Source organism: Octopus sinensis, linkage group LG10 (genome assembly GCF_006345805.1).
Source record: "Octopus sinensis linkage group LG10, ASM634580v1, whole genome shotgun sequence".
In the NCBI taxonomy this organism is placed as follows: domain Eukaryota; kingdom Metazoa; phylum Mollusca; class Cephalopoda; order Octopoda; family Octopodidae; genus Octopus; species Octopus sinensis.
In genome coordinates this window covers 26,711,908-26,733,673 of record NC_043006.1, presented here as the reverse complement: position 1 = coordinate 26,733,673, position 21,766 = coordinate 26,711,908, and the positions used below count along the sequence as shown (strand labels likewise).

The following is a 21,766-nucleotide window of genomic DNA, read 5'->3' as shown; positions in this document are numbered from 1 at the left end:
TGAATGCTGAGGACATGCGTAAGCTTGAAGGAATGAAGCTGGTATGCTCCACTGGATGTGTAATGTCATACACTACAGAGTGTAAGTTCCCTGAGAGAAAAGTTGGATGTAAGAAGCATCAGATGTGGTATACAAGAGAGACGACTGCACTGGTATGGTTGTATGTTGCATATGGATAAAGACAGCTATGTGAAAAAGTGTCACACCCTAGCAGTAGAGGGAACCTGTGGAAGAGGTAGACACAGGAAGACATGGGATGAGGTGGTGAAGCACGACCTTTGAACGTTGGGCCTCACAGAGGCAATGATAAGTGACTGAGACCATTGGAGATACGCTGTGCTTGAGAAGATCCAGCAAGCCAAGTGAGACCATAACTGTGGCCTATGCCAGTGCAGCATAACCAGCCCATTTAAGAGTACCCTTCAATCATTGGGCAATAAACTGCACTTGCAAAGACCTGTTGAGGCAAGCTAAATCATTGTCATGGCCGATAACAGTACCACCTGATAGGCACTTGTGCCAGCGACACGTAAAAAGCACCATTCAAGTATGGTCTGTGCCAGAGTCACCTGACTGGTCCTGTACCGGTGGCACATGAAAGGCACAATTCGAGTGTGATCATTGCCAGTGCTGCCCGACTGGCTCCCATGCCAGTGGCACATAAAAAGCACCCACTACACTCTTGGAGTGGTTGGCATTAGGAAGGGCATCCAACTGAAAAAACTTTGCCAGATCGCTTCGGAGCCTGGTGCAGTCTTCTGGCTTGCCAGCTCTCAGTCAAACCGTCCAACCCATGCTAGCTTGGAAAGTGGACGTTAAACGACGACAATGATGATGATGATGAACACTTATGGGGGTATCTCACATTTTAAATAACTCTATACATTCTGTGCCAAATAAGTTTAGTGATTTTTTCAACTCATAAATATTTGCCCTTTTTGTTTTATCTCAAAAAGCTACATCGCAAACACATTAACCAATAAAATATAATTTCCTTCCAATAATACCATATTCTTCTTTATTTGATCTAAATAATTTCGTTTTACCGATTTGTTTCCATGTTTTTTTTCATTTATGATAGTGATATCATTACTTGTGTCTAATTGCATTTTGACAATTTTGGTTTCGATTTTCACTGATGAATTTTCTGTTCGTTGTACTAACTCTTTTTTTCTAATGACAAACTATTTATTTTTTCTCATTTGTTCCAAATTTTCGTCATCTTCTGCAGTGCGATTTATAACCAGGATTATATCCTGGTTCATTTTCAGCTTTGCAAGAATTTTTGTTCTGACATCTGCGTCCTTTTTAGCAGTAAGTCCCTGTGCAAAAATCAGGAATTTGAAGGAATCTGGATTTAGTTGATCCAGCTTAAACCTTTTGTATTCCCTGTTCACTCTACCTGCATACGTAGTAAAGTTTACGTCGTCACTTTTCTCAAATGTTCAAACACTTCCGTGTGTTGAATGAGGTTTATTCACTGAACATATTATATAAACTCTCAATTGTGTCCGTAAAATTTATGTCAGAAGATTTTTTATGCATTATAAAGTTACTGTATTTTTCATGCTCTGTTGTCAGTTTCCTCAAAATTAGATGCGTTTTCATTTTGTCAGTCCAGTCTTAACATTATTTTTCAAAAATTTGTTCAAATCTTCGGTAATATGCCTTGAAGGTGACTTCTTCCAGGTGATATTTCAATTCCTTTATTGAATTCGCTATGTGGTCTAGCAAAAACGTATTTCCAAGAAAATCTAAGCTAAGAGCACTAGACTCCTTGAAAGAAAGCAAACGAATGTATACGAAAACAAGGACGAAAAAACAGAGAAATGGTACACAATTACAAATACAAACAACAGGACATTAACAATAGGTGTCTTTCGACTAAGGACGAATTAAATTAAACTGGCATGTGTGGAAGTGAAGCCTTATGGCAGGAACATAAGAGATGAAAGTCATGGGAAGGAATATAAGAGATGCTGCACGGATGGTAGTTGAACCAAGAAAGAAAGGTCAGGCTTGGCAGAACACTGGTCACCTGGAAAGAGAGGAGAGAGGTAGGGGGCAGAGGGATTGAAGAATTAGGGAGGGACGAGAAAGATAGAAAAAGAAAGGGACAGAGAGAGGTAAAAGAGGAGGGAAAGTGAGAATGAAGGGTAGGCAAAGAAATGTGTGAGAGGGAGAGTGAGAAAAAGAAAAGTGGAAAGAATGAAGAAAGTGTGAAGGGGCTGAAAGAAAGAGTAAAAGAATTGTACAGAATTTAGATATATATATGTACTTATATATATATATATGTACTTACATACCGGAGACCACAAGCGTACATACTCCGCTATATGTATATAGAAAAAACGAAAACAAAAAATGGAACAAGAACATAACAGGCAACAACAAATATACATGAATCAGTTGACAATAATTGTACTTATAGAAAAAGATTTAATTTTAAGAAATTAATATTTACTTTCTTTAAGATTCACTACAGTAGTTTCTTTGAGATTCACTAAGAGCTACTACCAAGAGTTTTTCTTTCTGCGACTAATGGAAAAATTTCCATAAAATGAGAATTTTTTAAAGAAGATCAGTCAGTACATAACCACATCATTTATTTATTTAAATTAATGCCATTGGCTCACTTTTGTTATTAATTATAGTTATTTTTATAGTTTAATTATGCAAAATATTACTTGACCCAAATTTTTACAATCCATTTTTTATTATGTAAATATAACTTGTATTTAACTGACCAAACTAAGTTTGATAGACTAAAGTTTTTGTGATAAGGTAGTCTGTAGTTGTTCCTTTACCTCCAAACAAAGATCAGTTATTTCCATCAGAATGTCAATCAATTTTGTAAAATCAATTCTTAATTTCTTGAAACTATCTCTTCTTTTCTCTGAGATTCACTAAGAATTGCTTTTAGAGTTTTGTATTATTTCTCTAAGAAAGAAAGTCTAAAATAATACCTTAAAATCTTTTTCATTGTCTTCAGATTTTACAAAAAATAAAAGCTCTATACAAACAATATTATCAAAAATATAAAAATAAATTAAGAAAAGCATAGAAATACTTGTTTTCTTTAATATTAAATTAGATATGACAGAAAACTTGAGAAGGATGTAGGAAGAAAATATTATTTAATAACTCATCACCAAAACTACCTATAACCTCTGATCTGCTATTATGCTGTGTTTTTCTTGCAATTATTTCTATTGATCATGTACCTCTGACTGTAGTTATATTTTACAGTTTTACATTAAATTATATTTTACAGTTTTACAGTCATGATTCTTCCTTTTATTGCATATTTGATCTAATTTCCTACACTCTTTTCAAAACATTTTGTTCAAATCTTCATTTATACAATTACATTCATTGGAACTCTCTTCCACTCATTAAATTATATAATTTTACCATATCTAATCCCTATAGGTTTTGTTATGTTCCATTTTATTGAAAAAGTAAAAAACTAAAGCAAAGAAGCTTGTATATTTCATAATGGATTTTTTTTGTTGATAAAATATTGAAGTATTTGCACACACTTATCAATAACTATTTCATATCTATTTCTAATAAGTAGGCTGCTTATGTGTTTCAGTTCATTTTCACTATAATGAAAGGCATTCCAGTCATAACCATTCTGTCATTCAGTGTACTCATTCTTTTGCCAAAATGGCATGTGAGATTTCAAAGAGATATTTCTAACAGATCAAGAAACTACATTAAAGAACTGTTGTTGGGTTATTATTAGAATATTGTGCTGGTGTTGACCAATGAAAATATCATTCAAAGATTTTGATTAAGATTTTATTTTAAAAATGAGCATTTTGATGCAGGCAGATTAGCATTAAAAAGGCAGTGATACAGCTACTATTAGTAAATTTGGTTTTTGTTACCAGATATTTACCAGAATCAGTGTCAACTTAATTTCAATGATTAGAGATAGGTGATGATGTACAGAAAATAAAGTCCTTCTCATATCCAAATTATATTTGTCTTATTTTATCTGCCAAGAACATTAATTATTTACTATTAAAAGCTGAATAAAATATACATTAAAATAATAAGTGTCTAATGAAGCAGAACACTCTATTACCATTTAAATTAAACTTGTAATTAAACACTTTAAAGAATAATTTCTAAATTTGAAAAAAATCAATTTAATACATTTGTAGTATCAAATACATTTTAAACAGCAGTTGATTATATGCCACCGAGGCTTGCTTCTTGAACATGTCAGGATTGTATGTAACAATATATCAATCCTTAATTATCGATCCTTCTTCATTGAATTGGCCAGTAGATGTTGATTTGTATTCATCTAAACTGTCCTTTTCACTTGCCTCAGTACCATCGACTTCAGTTCTGTATATGAAAAAAAAATTTTTTAAATATAGTAAAAATGAAACATTTTGTCGACACATTATTGAATATGATTAACATTAGATTATAGAAACCAGAATTTATTATAGAAATGTCAAATCAAAATAAACCCAAAAGTTAATTCTCAAAACTAAAATCTTTGATATGCTTCATTCCATAACTGCCATTTCTGAAGAGTGCAAGATTACATAATCGGACTGTTACTTAACATTCTGTTGAACACCTAGTGTGAAACTGATTGGTAAGATTGGCCATAATGGATATATAATACTGTATACTTCAACTAATATACCAACTGCATGCGCCAGATAGGTATGTAGTATGCAGAGCAGATGTAAGTTATGTATATGAATGTGTGGAAGATAAATTAAAAATAAAAACATAAGAGAATTAAATCAAAATTTTAAAAAATTTTAATTTAAAAACTTAAAATAAATTTTTAAAAGTTAAATAAAATTAATTTTAAAAAATTTATCAGCAAAACAAATTAAATTAAAAATTTGAAAAATAAAAAAAGTAAAAGATAAAATAAAAGAATGAAAAAGGAAATGAGGGTGGAAGCTGTGACAGGAAGAGGTGGGGTGTTAATTTCAAACAGTGTATGAGTTTGAAGTGTGAAGATGTAATGCTGTTCTTGGTGAAGCCTAATGGTAGGGGTTCCATGAAGCCAGGCCAGACAGTGAAGTGTTCAGTGGTATGGTTGGTAGAGCAAAAATGACTAGTGGTGAGAGTACTTTTATGGAGGCAGATATCTAATAGATGTTCAGTAAATCTGTCAACTAGATAATAGCCAGACTAACCAACACATAATGAGTCAAAGAGTGCATTTGAGGTAATAGATAATGACAGAAGAGATACAAGAGAAGAGTGTGTGTGTATATATATGTGTGCATGCACGTGTGTATGTACATGTACATGAGAATATGTTTGTATATAATAATAATAATAATAATAATTGTGTACAGTGCTCAGGTGCACTACAACTCATCTAAAGTGTATATATAATCAGGTGTAGTTTCGGCGGATTTCGGAAAGCATGAGGGCCTTAAAGGATGCAGTGTCATGGCAGTCAACAACTGACACAGGCAGTTTATTCCATGCTTCAGCAACTCTGAGCGTGAAAAAATGTTTCCGAAAGTCATGGGAGCTGTGTTGTTTTCTGACTTTGTAGGCATGTCCACGTGTGTTAGACACATGGAGATCAAAAAGGTGTTCAGTGTTGTTGTTGGTGAGGTAGTTGATAACTTTGTGGGTGTTTACCAAGTCCGTCGCCAAACGCCGGAGCTTCAGTGAATCCATGCCCAGGGAAACAAGGCGCTCAGAATATGGTAGGTGTCTGATGGAGGGTATGCGTTTGGTTGCACGTCTCTGGACAGATTCCAGGAGGTCAATGTTCTGTGCAAGATAGGGGTTCCAAACTGATGATGCGAATTCCAAGTGTGGTCGTACCATAGCTGTATACAGTTTTAAATAGATGGCTGGAGAGCGGCTAACAAAAGTTTTGCTGAGTGATGCCAGGACACCCTCGGCCTTCCTGACAACTTAGAGATATGCTTTGACCAATGCAAATCACTGCTGACAGTGATGCCTAGGTCACGCTCGCAAGAGGATTTCTTGATATCAGTGTTGTGGAGGGAGTATGTGGACGCAGGGTTTTTTCTCCCAAAATGCATGGTGGTACACTTGTCCACAGCCAGTTTCAGTTGCCAGTCTGTGATCCATTGCTGCATTGTGTCTAGGTCTGATTGCAGAAAAGAGTTGTAGACATCAGGATCTGTCCTCTTGATTTCAAGGTACAGCTTGATGTTGTCTGCATATTTCAATACTGTGGCATATACGTATGTTTGTAAAAATTTACATGCTTAAAGTTATCTACATCTATCTAAATCTGTACATGATTTTGTATACATACCCATTATGAGTATTAATGTTTGTATGTGTGTGTGTGTGTGTGTGTGTATGAGCATGCATGGACGTGTATGTGTGTATGTGTATAATTATATACATGTGATGCATTTATTAACATAAAGTGAGTGTGTAATGCATACTTACTTCTGTTCTTCTTCATCATTAGAAAGGCAATCATCTTTCACTGATAAGATAAGAAAAATAGAGAACATTGTTTGTTATTACAGAATTCTCAAATATTCATTAATTTAAACCAACAATAATTCTAAGTATGATGATTCAGTGCACGAAAACTGTGCACAAAGTTCAAGGATTTGAAGAGTGTGGAACCAATTCTAAGCCACTATTGCTCTCAAGTCTACTCTGACTCAAACTAGTAGCACCTGTTAGGGTTTCAGCTATGGGTAAACTAATATGTGAACCCGTGGGAGTGAAGTGAGGGACCTCCAGTTCCATTTAGAACTTCCTTCTAGAAGATAAACTTGTATAAAAAATCTGAAGTGCAGTTTGGTTCTGGTCGTCTCAACCTGTTGTGCCACTGACTAAATAGCCAATTGTACTGGAAAGTAAGTTTGGTGCTGTGCATGCTTTAACCATTCAAAACAAATTCATGCTTGTTGGATTCTTGGAGTGTTTGCTTCAAGTTTAAAAAAAGGTTTTACTCAGTCATGAGTTGACTACCACCATATGTGTGTGTGTGTAGGACCTCGTTTGACCCTACCTGTTTGAATTCGAAACCAAATCTAGAAATTCTCCCTAGTCATATGACCTATTGTCCTGTCAAAAGGAAATGCTGATTATTGCGTTTTCCATTTGACACATGACATTGCTATACCATAGAAAGTTTAGATAAACAAAGTGTGACTTATACTAATTTAGCTATAGTTAAAACGGTATATCCATTTTCTTAACTAGTCTGCACAATTATAAATACTAGCATTCTGTAAAGAAAAAACAGTGAGTGAGAGCAACTGACAGAGAGCAGGTCAACTGACACAGAAATACTGTCTTGACAGAACATCATAGAAGGACAGCTATGGAATCTGCCAGCGATACAAGTTGTCTTGTCCACCCCTCTCTTACTTTCTCACTCACTCACATTTGTTTCAATAACGACAGGGAATATGGGAATATGTAAGTCATTATCTACCCTTTTTAGTTAACAGAAATCCTTCGATAAGCTAAGTTATGTTTTTATTTTAAGAAATATTGTTAAATGTTTTTCGATTATTTATAGTTAATACACATATTTTTCTATATTTATTTGATAATTAGTATAAGTTAAGATAAGTACATTTATTCTATTATTATTTTATTATTACTATTATTATTTTAGACCTGATGAGTGACTATATTTTTAAAAAGAATTAATATTAGATCGATTTAATTTTAAATCGAATTGATTTTATTATTATTATCTATTTGAAAATATAGCTACAAAACGCACATAGTCGTTTTACTACTATTTACTATTTATTGTTTTGTACTTAATTGATTTTTATAATTAGGTTTTATAGTCTATGTTTTCTATATGGTGTGAATAACATCTTTCATTATTGAATTGTTTAATGGAGGTTTTTCTCTAAATTATATACATATATTATATATTGTGAAATTTGATTTAGAATTGCTAAATTTAATATTTTCCTGTAAGCTTGGAATTATATTCCCTACTATTATTATTATTATTATTATTATTATTATTATCATTATTATTATTATATATACATACATATATATATATCAGGTCATCCCTTAAGTTCTATCTAAATTTTGAATAAAGAAAACAAGTGATCAAATGTTATATTTAATTGAAATTTAATCATTAATGTACTTTCCCTGATTATCTATGACTTCCTTCCAAGCTTTTTAATCCCATCAATGTAAAACTCTTTTTGTTTCAAAGAAAAGAACTGTGAAATGTCAGTTTTGACCTCTTCCTGGCTTGTGAAAGTTATGATTCTGTAAACTATGAAACAAATGCTAGTCTGAAGGAGCAAGGTCGGGAGAATAAGGTGTATGAGGAATTTTTTCCCAACCAAGCCCTTTAATCTTCTGTGATGTGATCTTTGCAGTGTGGGATTGCAAATTGTCCTGATGAAACATCACACCTTTTCGATTCACTAAAGCGGGTCTTTTTTTTCAAAGCTTGGTTCAAATGCTCTAATTACTGACAGTAGACTTGAGCATTGATTGTTGCATTAGGTGGTAACAATTCAAAGTGAATTACTCCTTTGCAATCCCACCAGATAGAGAGAAGAACCTTTTTCCCATGAGGTTCCCTTCTCGGTTGTGGTTGAGCTCTTTACCAAGCCACTGTTTACAATGTTTAACATTTTGATAGAAGATCTATTTTTCGTTACCACTCACAAGTCTATCCAAAAAGGGTGAAATGAGTTTGTGATAATGGAGAGAAGAGCAGATGTCAACTCGTGATTTGCAGTAGCTTTCGGACAATTCATGAAGCACCCATTTTCCAAGTTTAGGAACCTTTTCAAGTTGTCGAAGATGATAATGAACAGTTCTATGGTTTGAACTAAGCTTTATTGCCAAATCTTCAACTGATAATGCAGGATTTTTTTCAAGTAATACTTCAAGGAGCTTATCATCAAACTCAACTGGACACCCTGTTCAATCTTCATTTTCATCAAGGCTGAAATCTCCACTTCTGAATTTTGCACCCCATCTTTTGCAAGTTCTTTCATTCAAACGTTCTTTCCCATAAACAGAGTGTATGTTTCAAGTTGCTTCGGCTGCAGAGTTTCTTGTTTCCTTTTTTGTATTCAAAAAGCATTATGTACCTCAGATGTTCTTTGGATATGTCCATGTTAGAAAGGGTTTTAAATACACCCTGACAACTTTGTTCCATACAATGGCACCACATCACAAGAAAAGAATGCTTTACAGCAGTATTCCCCAACAATCTATCACATACCTAACAAATGATGGTACCTGAACTCAGAATATAAAAGTCTGTAACTAAATACTATAAGTTATTTTATCCAATGCACAACTGATTCTGATACAATCTATGTTGATATAATAATTACAGAGTAATGAATACCAGAATTAGTAGAACACTCAACAACATGCTTAGCAGTATTTAGTTACATCTCTTTATATCTTAAGTTCAAGTACCACCAGGATCAGGTTTCTGTTACATTGTATAAAATACTCAGAGATACTGAATTTTGTCTTTATAATCTTATAATCTTATCCCCAGGTCTTAGTGTAATATCAATAATAGCATTAATGCTTGGGATGAATAAATGCTGGCTTCTTTTGTGGTGTTATGAACTATCTATGTTTTTATGTCACTGAAATGGGATGTTCAATGTTTATAGGTAAAGAAATAATTTCATAGATATTACAAAACAGAAAAAAAGAAAAACTTACCATAGTATTTGCTGCCTCTATCACACTTGATGATACAAACAAGGATGAGAATTAGAAGAAGCACACAAATAGCAATCATCATCACCACAAACCAAGTAGTTTGAAGAAAATCCAAATCCATTTCACCTTTGAAATAGATACAAACAAATAAAATAGTCTTTAGCAACTAAAATCTCTTTTGCTTTTATAATAGAATTAATGATTCAATGTTCTTGAAAGTTTTTACCCGAAACAGGTAAAATAATCAATCAGTTACAGGATATTGTTTAATTCTCTAAATTACATGGCTTCGAAAGATCTGAATGTGAGCATAATGTCTAAAGTCGATTAGATTCTGCAAAAAGACATTAAGAAGACAAAGACATCAATGTTTCAAGTATCTTATCTCATTTATGAGGGTGGGCTGAAAAGCTCATAGGTTGACTATGAAGGAGTGATAATACAGCTGTAAAACCTTGCATGCATTAATTTCAACTCCTCTAATTAATAACTGCATTCTTCCTTTCTAGGTAAACTGATATCTGACTGTTCAAAGAAAACTTCAAAAGTAACTAGTAGTGACTTCTCTTCAGTAGTCAACAAAATTTGACATCGTGGTGTTATCAAATACCTGCAGGAAAAGCATTTAACCCCCAAGAGCATTCATGCTGACATTAGAGGATGACACTTCAGCTTTAGCAACTTCAAGCGTGGGCAGTTGAATTTAAGAGGGAAAGAGAGAATCTTAAAGATAACCCAGCATATGGATGTCCTGCAATTATCACCACTAAGGAAAACATTGATTGTGGTCATCACATAGTGATGGATAACAGGTGATTGACTATATACACACACACACATATATGTGTGTGTCACTCCCTGAATACATACCAAACATCCTACCTGATCAACGAATTTGTGAACTCCTATAAGCACACACATCATACTAACACCATCTTGCCACACACAGTAGCAAAATGTACATATTATAATACTGTGATGCATTGTGTAACCTGATGAGGTTTCTTCTGCACTGTGGAATGCATTCAATTTCATTATATCGTTCCCCATCCACATGGGAGCAGTACACATGTAAGCCGAAACAATCATCATGTTAAATAAAGTTTACAGTAAATTCTGTCTTCCTTATCTACCATTTAAAATATACTAAATGTACACTGAAGAATTCCTTACATAGATCCTGTGGCTAAAGTGCAGTACCATGGATGATGCCTGGTAGCTGTATGTGTTGAACATGTTTTCAATGCACACAACTAGGGACATATGCAAAAGAAGGTTTGGATACTACATTCCAAAGCCTCCTATCTAAACTTTAATTTTAAAATAACCTATATATCTATATCTATACATATATATACATATATATATATATCTTAATACACACACACACCCATGTATGTATGGTGGTTGTCTACTCCTTATGACCACCTCCTGTACCTTCACCTTAGAACCATCATGGCATCTGATGTGGCTTTTTGAACCAGGCAATGTTCTGAAAAGACACCCACATAGATTGCACATCTGATTTGGACCACCAAAAGCTGCAGTTAAGTTCTGATCTCTGTGAATCTTAAAATGTCTTATGAGGCCTCCATTAGATTTGCAGACCTTATTGCATACATGGTATTGAAAGATGTGCACAGACATATATATATATCTGTGGCCATTGGAGTTTGATGAGTCATCTATAAAGCAAAGTATTTTATGGATGTGAAACCATTGGTCACTCTATGACCAGCCATACAACTAACTTCCTGTATATAAATTGCAGCTCTAATTTTTAGAGTATACTTCTTTTTTGGATATATGATCTACTGACAACTACACACACACACACATGTTTGTATATATATATATATATATATATATTATATATATATATATATATTCTCTAAATAATAACAATAATTATAAGCTTAAAGCTTATAAGTGATCACCATGTATTGGCTAAATATGGCCTAATCTTCTCCATCTAACACTGAAGGGCACTCATGACATTTTTTTGGAGCCACATATATGGATCAAAACAATTTGATCCAAATTCTTGGCTGAGGATTAGCATTACACTTTGAAACTTAAAGTACCAAGGAATTTGGATCAAACTGTTTTGATCCATATATATATATATATATATATATTGCAGTTTCATTTACTGGTGGATCATGGCATAAAAGCTGAAGAAAAATGTAATTAACATTGTATCTTCAAACTTATAGAAATAGACATCACCAAAAGATTCCCCATGATTTCAGAAAGCTGAAAAACAGTTGCCAATTATATTTTTATGTTGTTGCTTCTTTGTGGTCTGTGTGAAAAGAGGCTGGGAAGTCAGCTGCTAAACTCATTTGGTGTTGTGCAAAGTAGGTCAAGAAGCAAATCCTTTGAAGTTTTGATCAGATTAATGCCCTTTCTCCATCTATTGGCCAAATAAAACCTATGATAATGGTGAAAGCTCTAAGAACTCAATTACCCAAATTCAGTTGCTCCAAGAGTAACAATTTCACCAATACTCATTGTTATAAGGTTATAATAGAGAGAAGTAGGGTTTTTAGAATTATGAAATTATATAATAACTTGAAAAAATAAAGGAGAGGTATGCCCAAAATATAAGGTTGTACCTGCTCTTGAAGATAATTAAAAGAAGTAGGATTTAAGCTCTTCCATGCCGAAGATGATCTAATAATCACCGAATGTTAAGTAAGTGATTGTATATTGGCCAGAATGAAAGGTAGTGGAAGAAACTGTGATGAACCATGGTCTCCCTTTAAAATTTTTCTCTTTGTATGACGAACAAAACATAATGGCATAAAGTGTGTTGCTGCACAACAGTGAAAGACTGATTTTAAATGTAGAAGATCTGCAATGACTTGAGAATATCTTATGCTTATTTTCTCAATCTGCTTTGACATTTACTGTGTATGGATATGTTTGCAAAGAAGTACTGTAAGTTGGAGGTGGAAGTACATGTAGTAGATGAAGAGCAAGACAGTAGCTAAATAAAATCTTAGATATTTAGTATAATGGATGGAATGAAATGGCATAGAAAATTATTATTAATATAACAATGATGATGTTGACGTCAGTAATGATTATGATAAACTGGAGAAATTATTTGCATGGCAACATAATATAGAGATTCTTGAACTTTTAACCACTATACCTCTTAACTGGTGATTTTAATTACAAAAACATATAAATTGAACAGAATCACCATTCAAAAACTGAAAATGTATTACATTTGAAAGTCACATCACACTGTGCTCTTTCTGTGACTTTGCTGGGAAACTGTACTCCACAAATTCAGAATCCATTCTTTTCTTTTTTTCTTTTTACTTGTTTCAGTCATTTGACTGTGGCCATGCTGGAGCACCACCTTTAGTCGAGCAACTTGACCCCGGGACTTATTCTTTGTAAGCCCAGTACTTATTCTATCAGTCTCTTTTGCCGAACCGCTAAGTGACGGGGACATAAACACACCAGCATCGGTTGTCAAGCAATGCTAGGGGGACAAAGACAGACACACAAACACACACGCACACATACATATATATATATACATATATACGATGGGCTTCTTTCAGTTTCCGTCTACCAAATCCACTCACAAGGCTTTGGCTGGCCCGAGGCTATAGAAGAAGACACTTGCCCAAGGTGCCATGCAGTGGGACTGAACCCAGAACCATGTGGTTGGTAAGCAAGCTTACCACACAGCCACTCCTGCGCCTTATATAATTCAAATAAACAGGAATTTTACTTGGTACCATTCTACCAAACAAAATAAGGAAAATTATGGAGAAAGTAATTCAAAGATTCATGTAATTTTAATAATAATACTTACCTGATGTTAAAGGAAGAAGTAATGTTCTCCAGTCACTCGGAAATTCCAGTCCATTCTGTACCATAACTACTCGGAATTCATACCAAAGGCCAGATGTTAAATTTGATAAAACCTGCCATTGTTGCGTGGTAAACTCCAAAGTATTTTCTGTGAAATTGTCACCTAAAATTCATATAATAATTCCGCTGAAAGTTACTTTCAAAACTTAAATGAAAAATAAAACTTAGGGTGTTTGTGAATGCACAATGTTATACATAAAAAGTTCTGTATTTTTGGAGATTTTTATACAACCTGACCACACTGATTACCAAAATTGTATATTACAAATATGTAAGACTATGATTAGTTAGAAATAAAGACAAGTGGGAAAATTTAGGGTAAGATTAATGAAAAGATCACAAATACAAGTGATCTCAGTAGAAAAATGCAAATTGTAATTGCTACAACATTAATGAATTGTCCAAGACTGCTGATAAATTAATTAGTAGTTAATTTGAATTTCTATATACACCTTAAAAATAAGATCAACAGGTGAAAAAAATCCAAGAAATTATCATTCCAAACGTCACCAACCCACATTCTCCCCAGACAGTTTTAGCTCCATCCATCACTACCTGTTCATGAACAAAATACTAAATAGTTTCAAATTTAACACAAAAATGATAGTTATAAAGTAGCTTATAAAATGAAAAGAGTGAATGATAAGACATTATTTATAGAATAATTTAAAACCAGAGATAATAAAATTCATGATTTTTTTCTTACTTCATCAAAATGATGGACTCTCCTCCGTTGAAGAGAATATATGAGTATTCAGCTTTTGTTAAACAACCTGCACAAATGATTTGTTTATAGTGATCAAATGTCCGTGTTGCATATTAGCTCATGTTTTGCTCAAGAACACAATGCACACCCCAGTCTAGGGATTGAAACCATGATCTTGTGCTTGTGAGCACAACATTCTAACTGCTAAGCTATGTTATTAATTTTAATTTTTAATATTTATTGCCTAAAAATATGAAACCAATAAACGACAAATTAATTTAATATTTCAGTATTAAAAAGCAATTTGTACTTTCAGCTGAAATCTCATTATATTAACAACCACAGGTATATAATAATGATAGAAGCTTGCTTCCCAACTATGTGGTCTTGTGCAACAATTTGTGCATCTATTATAGCCCCAGGCTGACCAGAAATAACTGACATTCTTTCTGCAAGTGATGGAACCGAAATTGTCAACAAAAAATTGCCTGACACTGACACTGAACATTGTGATTCATAAAATGGGATGATTTGGTGTAGCCATATGGAAAAGAACTTTGGTGCTGAACCTGTTTTGCTGATGATCTTTTTGGTATTAGACAATTTGGTACAGAAAGTACACACACACACACACACACACACACACACATGAAGAGAGAGGGAATAAAATGTTACATATAAAGAAAAACTCAGAGAGAGGGAGAGAGAGCAGAGAGCGAAGGGGGGAGGATAAAAACAATAAGATTAAATGTAAAATAATACTGAAATTGTTAAAACTGAGTTATCTCTTAATTCATAGCTTGATTTGCATCAGTATTTTTTTCCTGGTAGAAGTTAGTTATTCTGCTGAATAAAATATATTTTCAGCACCAAAATGTCCCTGCACTGAAACATTCTTACTAAATGGATTTTGCATCAAATTAGCAGTGCAATACCATATCAACAGAACCAAAGCATGCTCCAACCTTGTGATTCATTTCTCTTGATATCAACTCTTTCTATATCCATCAAGATATTTCAACCACCAATTTGTAGCTAATACATTCAAAGAGATATATGCTCATATACTTCCTGATGAACACAAAATGCTTTAACCCTTTAGATACTAACCTGCTTAAAACTACTTTTGGTTCTAATATATAAAAACTCAGTTAAAAATGATCTTAATATTTGTTACTATTTTCAAAACTAATTGAAACAAAGACTGTGTATTCCTTTAGAAATATAGTAACAAATGTGTTAAACTCATCAGTAAACAACATGTAAATACAGAAAACCAAAAACTGTGTTGTATAGGATGAAATATGAGATAGTAATTAGAAAATTCTGAAAGTCAGAATGGCAGAGATTCAAGTAGGAGATTTGCTGGAAGCTTTTAGTTAATTAGAAGTAGGGTTAATATACTAAAAAAGATTCGTTCAACATATTTACAAATGTAATTAAAGTAATTAAATTAATAAGAAATAATCTTTACATTTTAACAAAGGGAAATATCCAGATATGATAAGTACAAATGAAATAATAAAAATATGAGGATGTCATAAATCTTAGTCCCACTTCTATATAGTGACAATCCAGTATAATGATACTTTAAAAGTTAAAAATCAACAGAGGCTTTCTCCATGAATGCAATGTCTGCATGCATATAAAATGTTACAAAAGGAGAGACAAGAGGCTTAGAAGGTATTTTCCTATTTAAAGTAAGAATTTAGATTTACTAACCCATTTGCCTATATTCAAGAAAGTAAAAGTTTTCATATTCAGATGTTTCATTGCCAGTCATCCAAGTTATATTTACAGAATCTTCATCAATTGGTATGACTGACCAATCAGTAATACTAGGAGCTGAAAAAGAAAATATAAAAATATATAAATAAAAATAAAAATAATTTTCTTAAAAACATTTTTAAGTAAACCAGGGGTCATGCAATTGTTGTTGTCCAGTTTGAAGATACAAGTTGACAATTGTTAAAAAAGCAGATTGAGAAAAGGATTCCAAAAGGTTGATGTTTTGGGATAAAGGAATGATTGTAGTGGTTAGTGGAGAAGGAAAACACAGAATGGATGATGAGAGGAGGTAAATTGGGTATAGCATATGGCATTAAGCAAAGATGGTATCCAACTAACTTTTAAAGTAGGATCTATTGTAATAGTGTTAGAAGAAGCAAAATTGAGAGGACAGTGTATCTATGAGTAAGACATTGGTGTGTGTTGATGAGTGAGTTTTTTTGAGTGAATGAATCAGTTAAATGGCTTTCTTTTGGAGCAATGCAGGATGCTTTTTTGTGCTGCAGTAATGAGATCCCAGATATAGAAGCAGTACTTCATCAATGGTTTCACTTGAACTTGTGAATGTGAGATCACCAAAAGTTAACGACTTCAAGGTTTTAGTAGCATGCTGTCCAAAAGTAAACAGGGTGAGGTAGAAAACTCTTTCCCTATTATTATTATTATTATTATTGTTATTATTATTATTATTATTATTATTATTATGTAGTGACTGTTTTTGAAAGGTTCAAAGAAATGAGATTTTCCAACAGGAGATTATTTCTGAGGTCTCCATTCATGGACCATGGTGCCAGTTTGGCATTTAGTGTCTAGATTAAATGTGGATAATTCATGAATGTGGAAGGTTAAAGATGAGTAAAGTATGTATCATTTGCATGAGAGTGCTTATTGTTAAGAGTAACAGCAAGCAGATTGTTACTTTACAGAAGGAAATGTGTGAATTAGAGAGCCTCTCATCTGCAAAGCGTGCGCACACACACACACTGCATTTCAAATTATCAAATGAAGTAACATCTTTTTATTTTATTTAAAAACTACACATGGAATTCAAAGAAATTTTCACAGAACGATGACATCAGTTGTATGCATGTGGGTGTAAAAAACATGAAGTTCCATAAAATAACCCAGAAATTACAGACATTTACCAAATTTATGCAAACTTTCAATGTTTCAAATTATTAGTAAGGTGTAATTAAAACTCGTGTAAACAAGAAACTAACAATTTAATTGTTTGATGGACATACTAAAATGAATACATACAGTCATAAATATGGAAGAAATAAACAAATAAACAGTATTCAAAAATTATTGGTGAGCTGGTTAGTAAGTTGGAAAGGAGCTGATCCATGGAACATGCTAATTTCTGGATCTCCTCTGATGTTATACCATGGGATACATCCACTACTGGTAGCCACAGTTAATCTCTGCTCCTAAAGTGACATCCATTCTCATAAACATGTCACTTTAGAATACTCCACAAGTTTTCTATTGGGTTTAAGTCAGGTGAACAAGCAGGCCACTTCATCTTCTGAGGTCCACAGAAGCCTAATAGTTGCAGATACTCTGTAGTTTTTTTTGCTAAGTGTGAGGGCGCATCGTCTTTCATGAATATTATGTGAATATTATGGTTGTCTTGGAGGCTAAAGGTGCTCCCTCAGAAAGGCTATGTAAGCATCTGCAGTTATTTTAACACCCTCAAATACTTTCCAAGGACCAGCCATAATACCTGCCCAAATCATGATGCCCCCCACCAACCTTGTTAGTGTCTCAAGTATTGATGATGATCTCATTCATTTACAACCCATCCTTTGCTCCAACCATCAGGTGCATCAAAGGTAGCATGAGTTTTGTCCATAAAGGAAACTTTTGAAAAGTCGATCTTTGTGTTATCTTCTGCCCATTTCAGATGATGTTACATGTGTATTTTGTATAAAGGATGACTTTTATTCGATGTCACTGGTTTACCAACCTTTTTCAGAAGAAGACATCAGGTAGTTCTAGACGCAATTGTTTCACAAGTGTGCTTGAAAAGTTCCCCACTTGTAAGAACTGGGTTCTTTACAGTTTCATGCTTAATTTGTGACAGAGAATTTTGAGAAACAGCCTTTCATTGACCCTTGTCAGCTCTCTTGCATATCTTCATAGGAGCAGTAACAAAGTTTTTTTTACAGTTTAATAATATCTTTCAATTTAGATATTTCTAATGTCGATTTATCTTTTGCAAGTTTAGAAGTAATAACAGATTTCTCTGAAGCAGTTAAGTCACATTTACAACCCATAATTACATGATTATCAGACATCTCATTAATAATTTGGAACACTGAAAGTTCGTGGAAATATAACTGATGCCATCATTCTGTGGAAATTTTGTTGAATTTCAAATAGTTTTTAAATAATAGTTTAAAATGTTATATCATTAATAATTTGAAATGCAGTGTGTGTGTATGTATGTGTGTGTATATATATATATATATATATATATATATATATGTATGTATGTATGTATGTATGTATGTATGTATGTATGTATGTATGTATGTGTGTGTGTATGTGTGTGTGTGTGTGGTGTGTGTGTGTGTGTGTGTGTGTGTGTGTGTGTGTGTATCAGATACACACATCAGATATATATATATATATATATCAAATAAATGGGATTAAAATATGAGCAGGATCATTGGTAAGCACTTCTGTGGATACAAACTGAGTGTATATCTGGATATGGTTTACCTTAAAGGAGAAAACTATCTATAAAAGCTCAAAAACTAGTTTAAATAGACTGGTTGTAGAATATGAATACAGTAATTCAAAGACAGGAATTTATGGTTTTAACTTCAATTCTTCAATTATGGTCATTTCTACACAACATAGAAATTACATTTCATGAATATCAGTATTGGTTTCAAATTTTGGCACAAAGCTAGCAAGTTTAGGGAAGGGAGTAAGTCAATTATATTGACCTTAGAACTCAACTGGTACTTATTTTATTAATCTCAAAAAGATGAAAGGCAAAGTTGACTCCTGGCGGTATTTGAACTCAAATGCTGCTAAGCATTTTCTCTGGTGTTGTAATGATTCTTCCAGCTCACTTCATGAATATTAATAGTGGTTTCAAATTTTGACACAAGGCCCGCAATTTTGGGGTAAGGGGTAAGTCGATCACACTGACCCCAATGTTCAACCTTATAATATATACTTTTTGATGTAAAACCATGTGCAACTTCAGACAAAGTCTCAAAAATTATATTATTGTATTATTTTGGAAACTTTGAAAAAATTCACACTGAAAAATATAGTATAATATTATGAATGCATTTATATTAATATTGATTTCAAATTTTGACACACAGCCAGCATTTTCTGGAGAAAAAGTAAGTCAATTAATTTCACCCCAGTGATCAACTTGTTCTTATTTTATCAACCCTGAAAGGATGTAATGCAAAGTCAACCCTGACAGTATCTATATTAATATTTATGAAGGTGGCAAGTTGGCAGAATTGTTTTCACACTGAGCAAAATGCTTAGCAACATTTTCCCCAAATTTACATTCTGAGTTCAAATGCTGCCAGGGTCAACTTTGCCTTTCATCTTTTCAGGATCGATAAAATTCACTTTCATTACTGTTATTTGAGTTATTATTAGTATTAGTGTTATTTTCTCTAATAGTAGTTACATTATTATGCAAACTGGGGTTACTAGTTATTAATCCATCCTCATTATCATCACCTACTACACTTTTATCTATACTACCTATATTATTGATGTTGTTATTATCACTATTTGTATCAATGTTGTCATCATTATTATTATTATCATCATCATTATTAATATTATTATTATTATTACCATTATTATCATTATTATTATTATTATTATTATTATTGAGTGAGAGAACAGTGCATGCCATCAAAGTGACACTGGGGTAAAATATACGAAGCCCAGTATACCCATCATGACTACCCATCTGATAAGGGTACACTAGGCACATGCATCACAACCATATGTGCACGACATGGTGATCTCATATCAAGATAAACAGCACATGACCTTGTAGGTGGGGCCCAGTTAGAATTTTCTTCAGGTCGAGTAACCCATCCCACTCAAAAGGTCCCTAAATAAGGGTTGTTCAAGGATGTTGAACGAAACACCCATGTTTCCAGAGGTGAATTATTCAAACCCCAAAGAATCCCTCTCAACACACGGCTATGATGCTCCCCCACTACTTCTGCTCGTGATCAGAGATGCACATATCGTCAGCCACTAAGGGACATGCTCAACTGGTTATGGTCAAACAACTGACAAGCAAATCTGTGGTATTGAGCAGAATATTTGCTGTAGTCCATCTTTTATACCAAGGTAAAATAATGTAGATGATAACACTTCCAATCAGTTAAGATCAGAAGCCATGAGAGCCACTGTCTGGTACTGCATCAGGGCATTATTATTATTATTATTATTATTATTATTATTATTATTATTATTATTACCATTATTATTATTATTATTATTATTATTATTATTATTATTATCATTATTATTATTATTACCATTATCATTATTATTATTATTACCATTATCATTATTATTATTATTATTATTATTATTGCTATTTTTATAATTATTATTACTATCATTGTTGTTACTATTCATTCTATCCCTAGCTAACTTAATGTTTTTACTATTAAGTCTAGCTATTATGATAGCCATATTTGGGAGAGTAGAATATGATATTCTTACTGATTTCTTAGAAATTAGTTTATAATATTTATGGGAGGCTGGGAAGTTTTTTTCCAGTATAGACATAAATCTACTGTATATATTTGTCGAGATCACACAGTTGAAGGGGATATTTAACCAAATGACATTTTTTCCTTTATATTTTTTGTTTGAGTAAGAATGGGAAAGATTAGTGTTATCCATATTCTTACGGGATTCATTATTCGTTTTAGTCTTATTTTTATGCCTATTGGGTTTTTTCTTTGTGGGAGAAATTTTTGTATACTTATTCACGTTTATTTTATCTAGGTTAGCATTTTCTTATTTATTTATGATCTGTATACTATTTCTATTGTTATATATATAATGCATATATATATATATGGAGAGAGTTCACGAAAAAAACACAAGACGAAGACAGGTGGTGTAGGAAACAAACAGATATATTAGTATAACGCTCAGGAATTGAAAAGGTCTTTTACGTTTCGAGCCTACGCTCTTCTACAGAAAGGGACAAAGAAAAAAACAAGGAGAGAAAAAAAATGTGTGTAGTAGCTACCAATCTATCATGGCGACTGCTGGACAGAAGGGTCACACAGCAGAGCGAAGAAGTAGAGGAGATAACAAAGTAAAGATGACCCCCAAAACGAAGGTGCTTGTGTGTATAAAAGAGTATGCATGTGTGTGTGAAAGAGGGCTGCTGGTCTTGACGTGTGTGTGTGTGTATGTATAAGTGTGAAAATGTGGGGATGGGAATTGGTCAGTGCTGGTGTGTGGGTGGTGTGTTGTGATGTGATGTGTAATGTTGTATGGTGTAGTGTGGTGTGGTATGATGTTGTTGGGAGGTGGGGAGGTGAGAGTGAGGAAAGCACAGGTAGGGTGTAGGTTAGGCTGAGGGCTGGGGTAGACGTGGGGTATGTGGGTAGGCAGAGGTTGAGGGTAGAGGTGGGGTTTGTAGGTAGGCAGAGGGTGGGG

General features: G+C 33.4%; 1 protein-coding gene across 2 annotated transcripts in view; it reads right to left on the bottom strand.

Annotated features, from left to right (window-relative positions):
• Positions 1-3,793: 3,793 nt before the first annotated feature.
• The window catches only part of LOC115216463 (neurofascin), a 43,389-nt gene continuing 25,416 nt past the window's right edge, over positions 3,794-21,766 (bottom strand). For both annotated transcript variants that reach the window (XM_036506428.1, XM_029785822.2), the window contains exons 2-6: positions 16,013-16,135; positions 13,526-13,687; positions 9,688-9,813; positions 6,436-6,475; positions 3,794-4,365 (exon numbers count right to left, since the gene is read on the bottom strand). In XM_036506428.1, the coding sequence (XP_036362321.1) occupies positions 4,260-4,365; positions 6,436-6,475; positions 9,688-9,813; positions 13,526-13,687; positions 16,013-16,073 (495 nt within the window). In that variant the 5' untranslated portion in view covers positions 16,074-16,135 and the 3' untranslated portion in view covers positions 3,794-4,259. The remainder of the gene's footprint in view (positions 4,366-6,435; positions 6,476-9,687; positions 9,814-13,525; positions 13,688-16,012; positions 16,136-21,766) is intronic.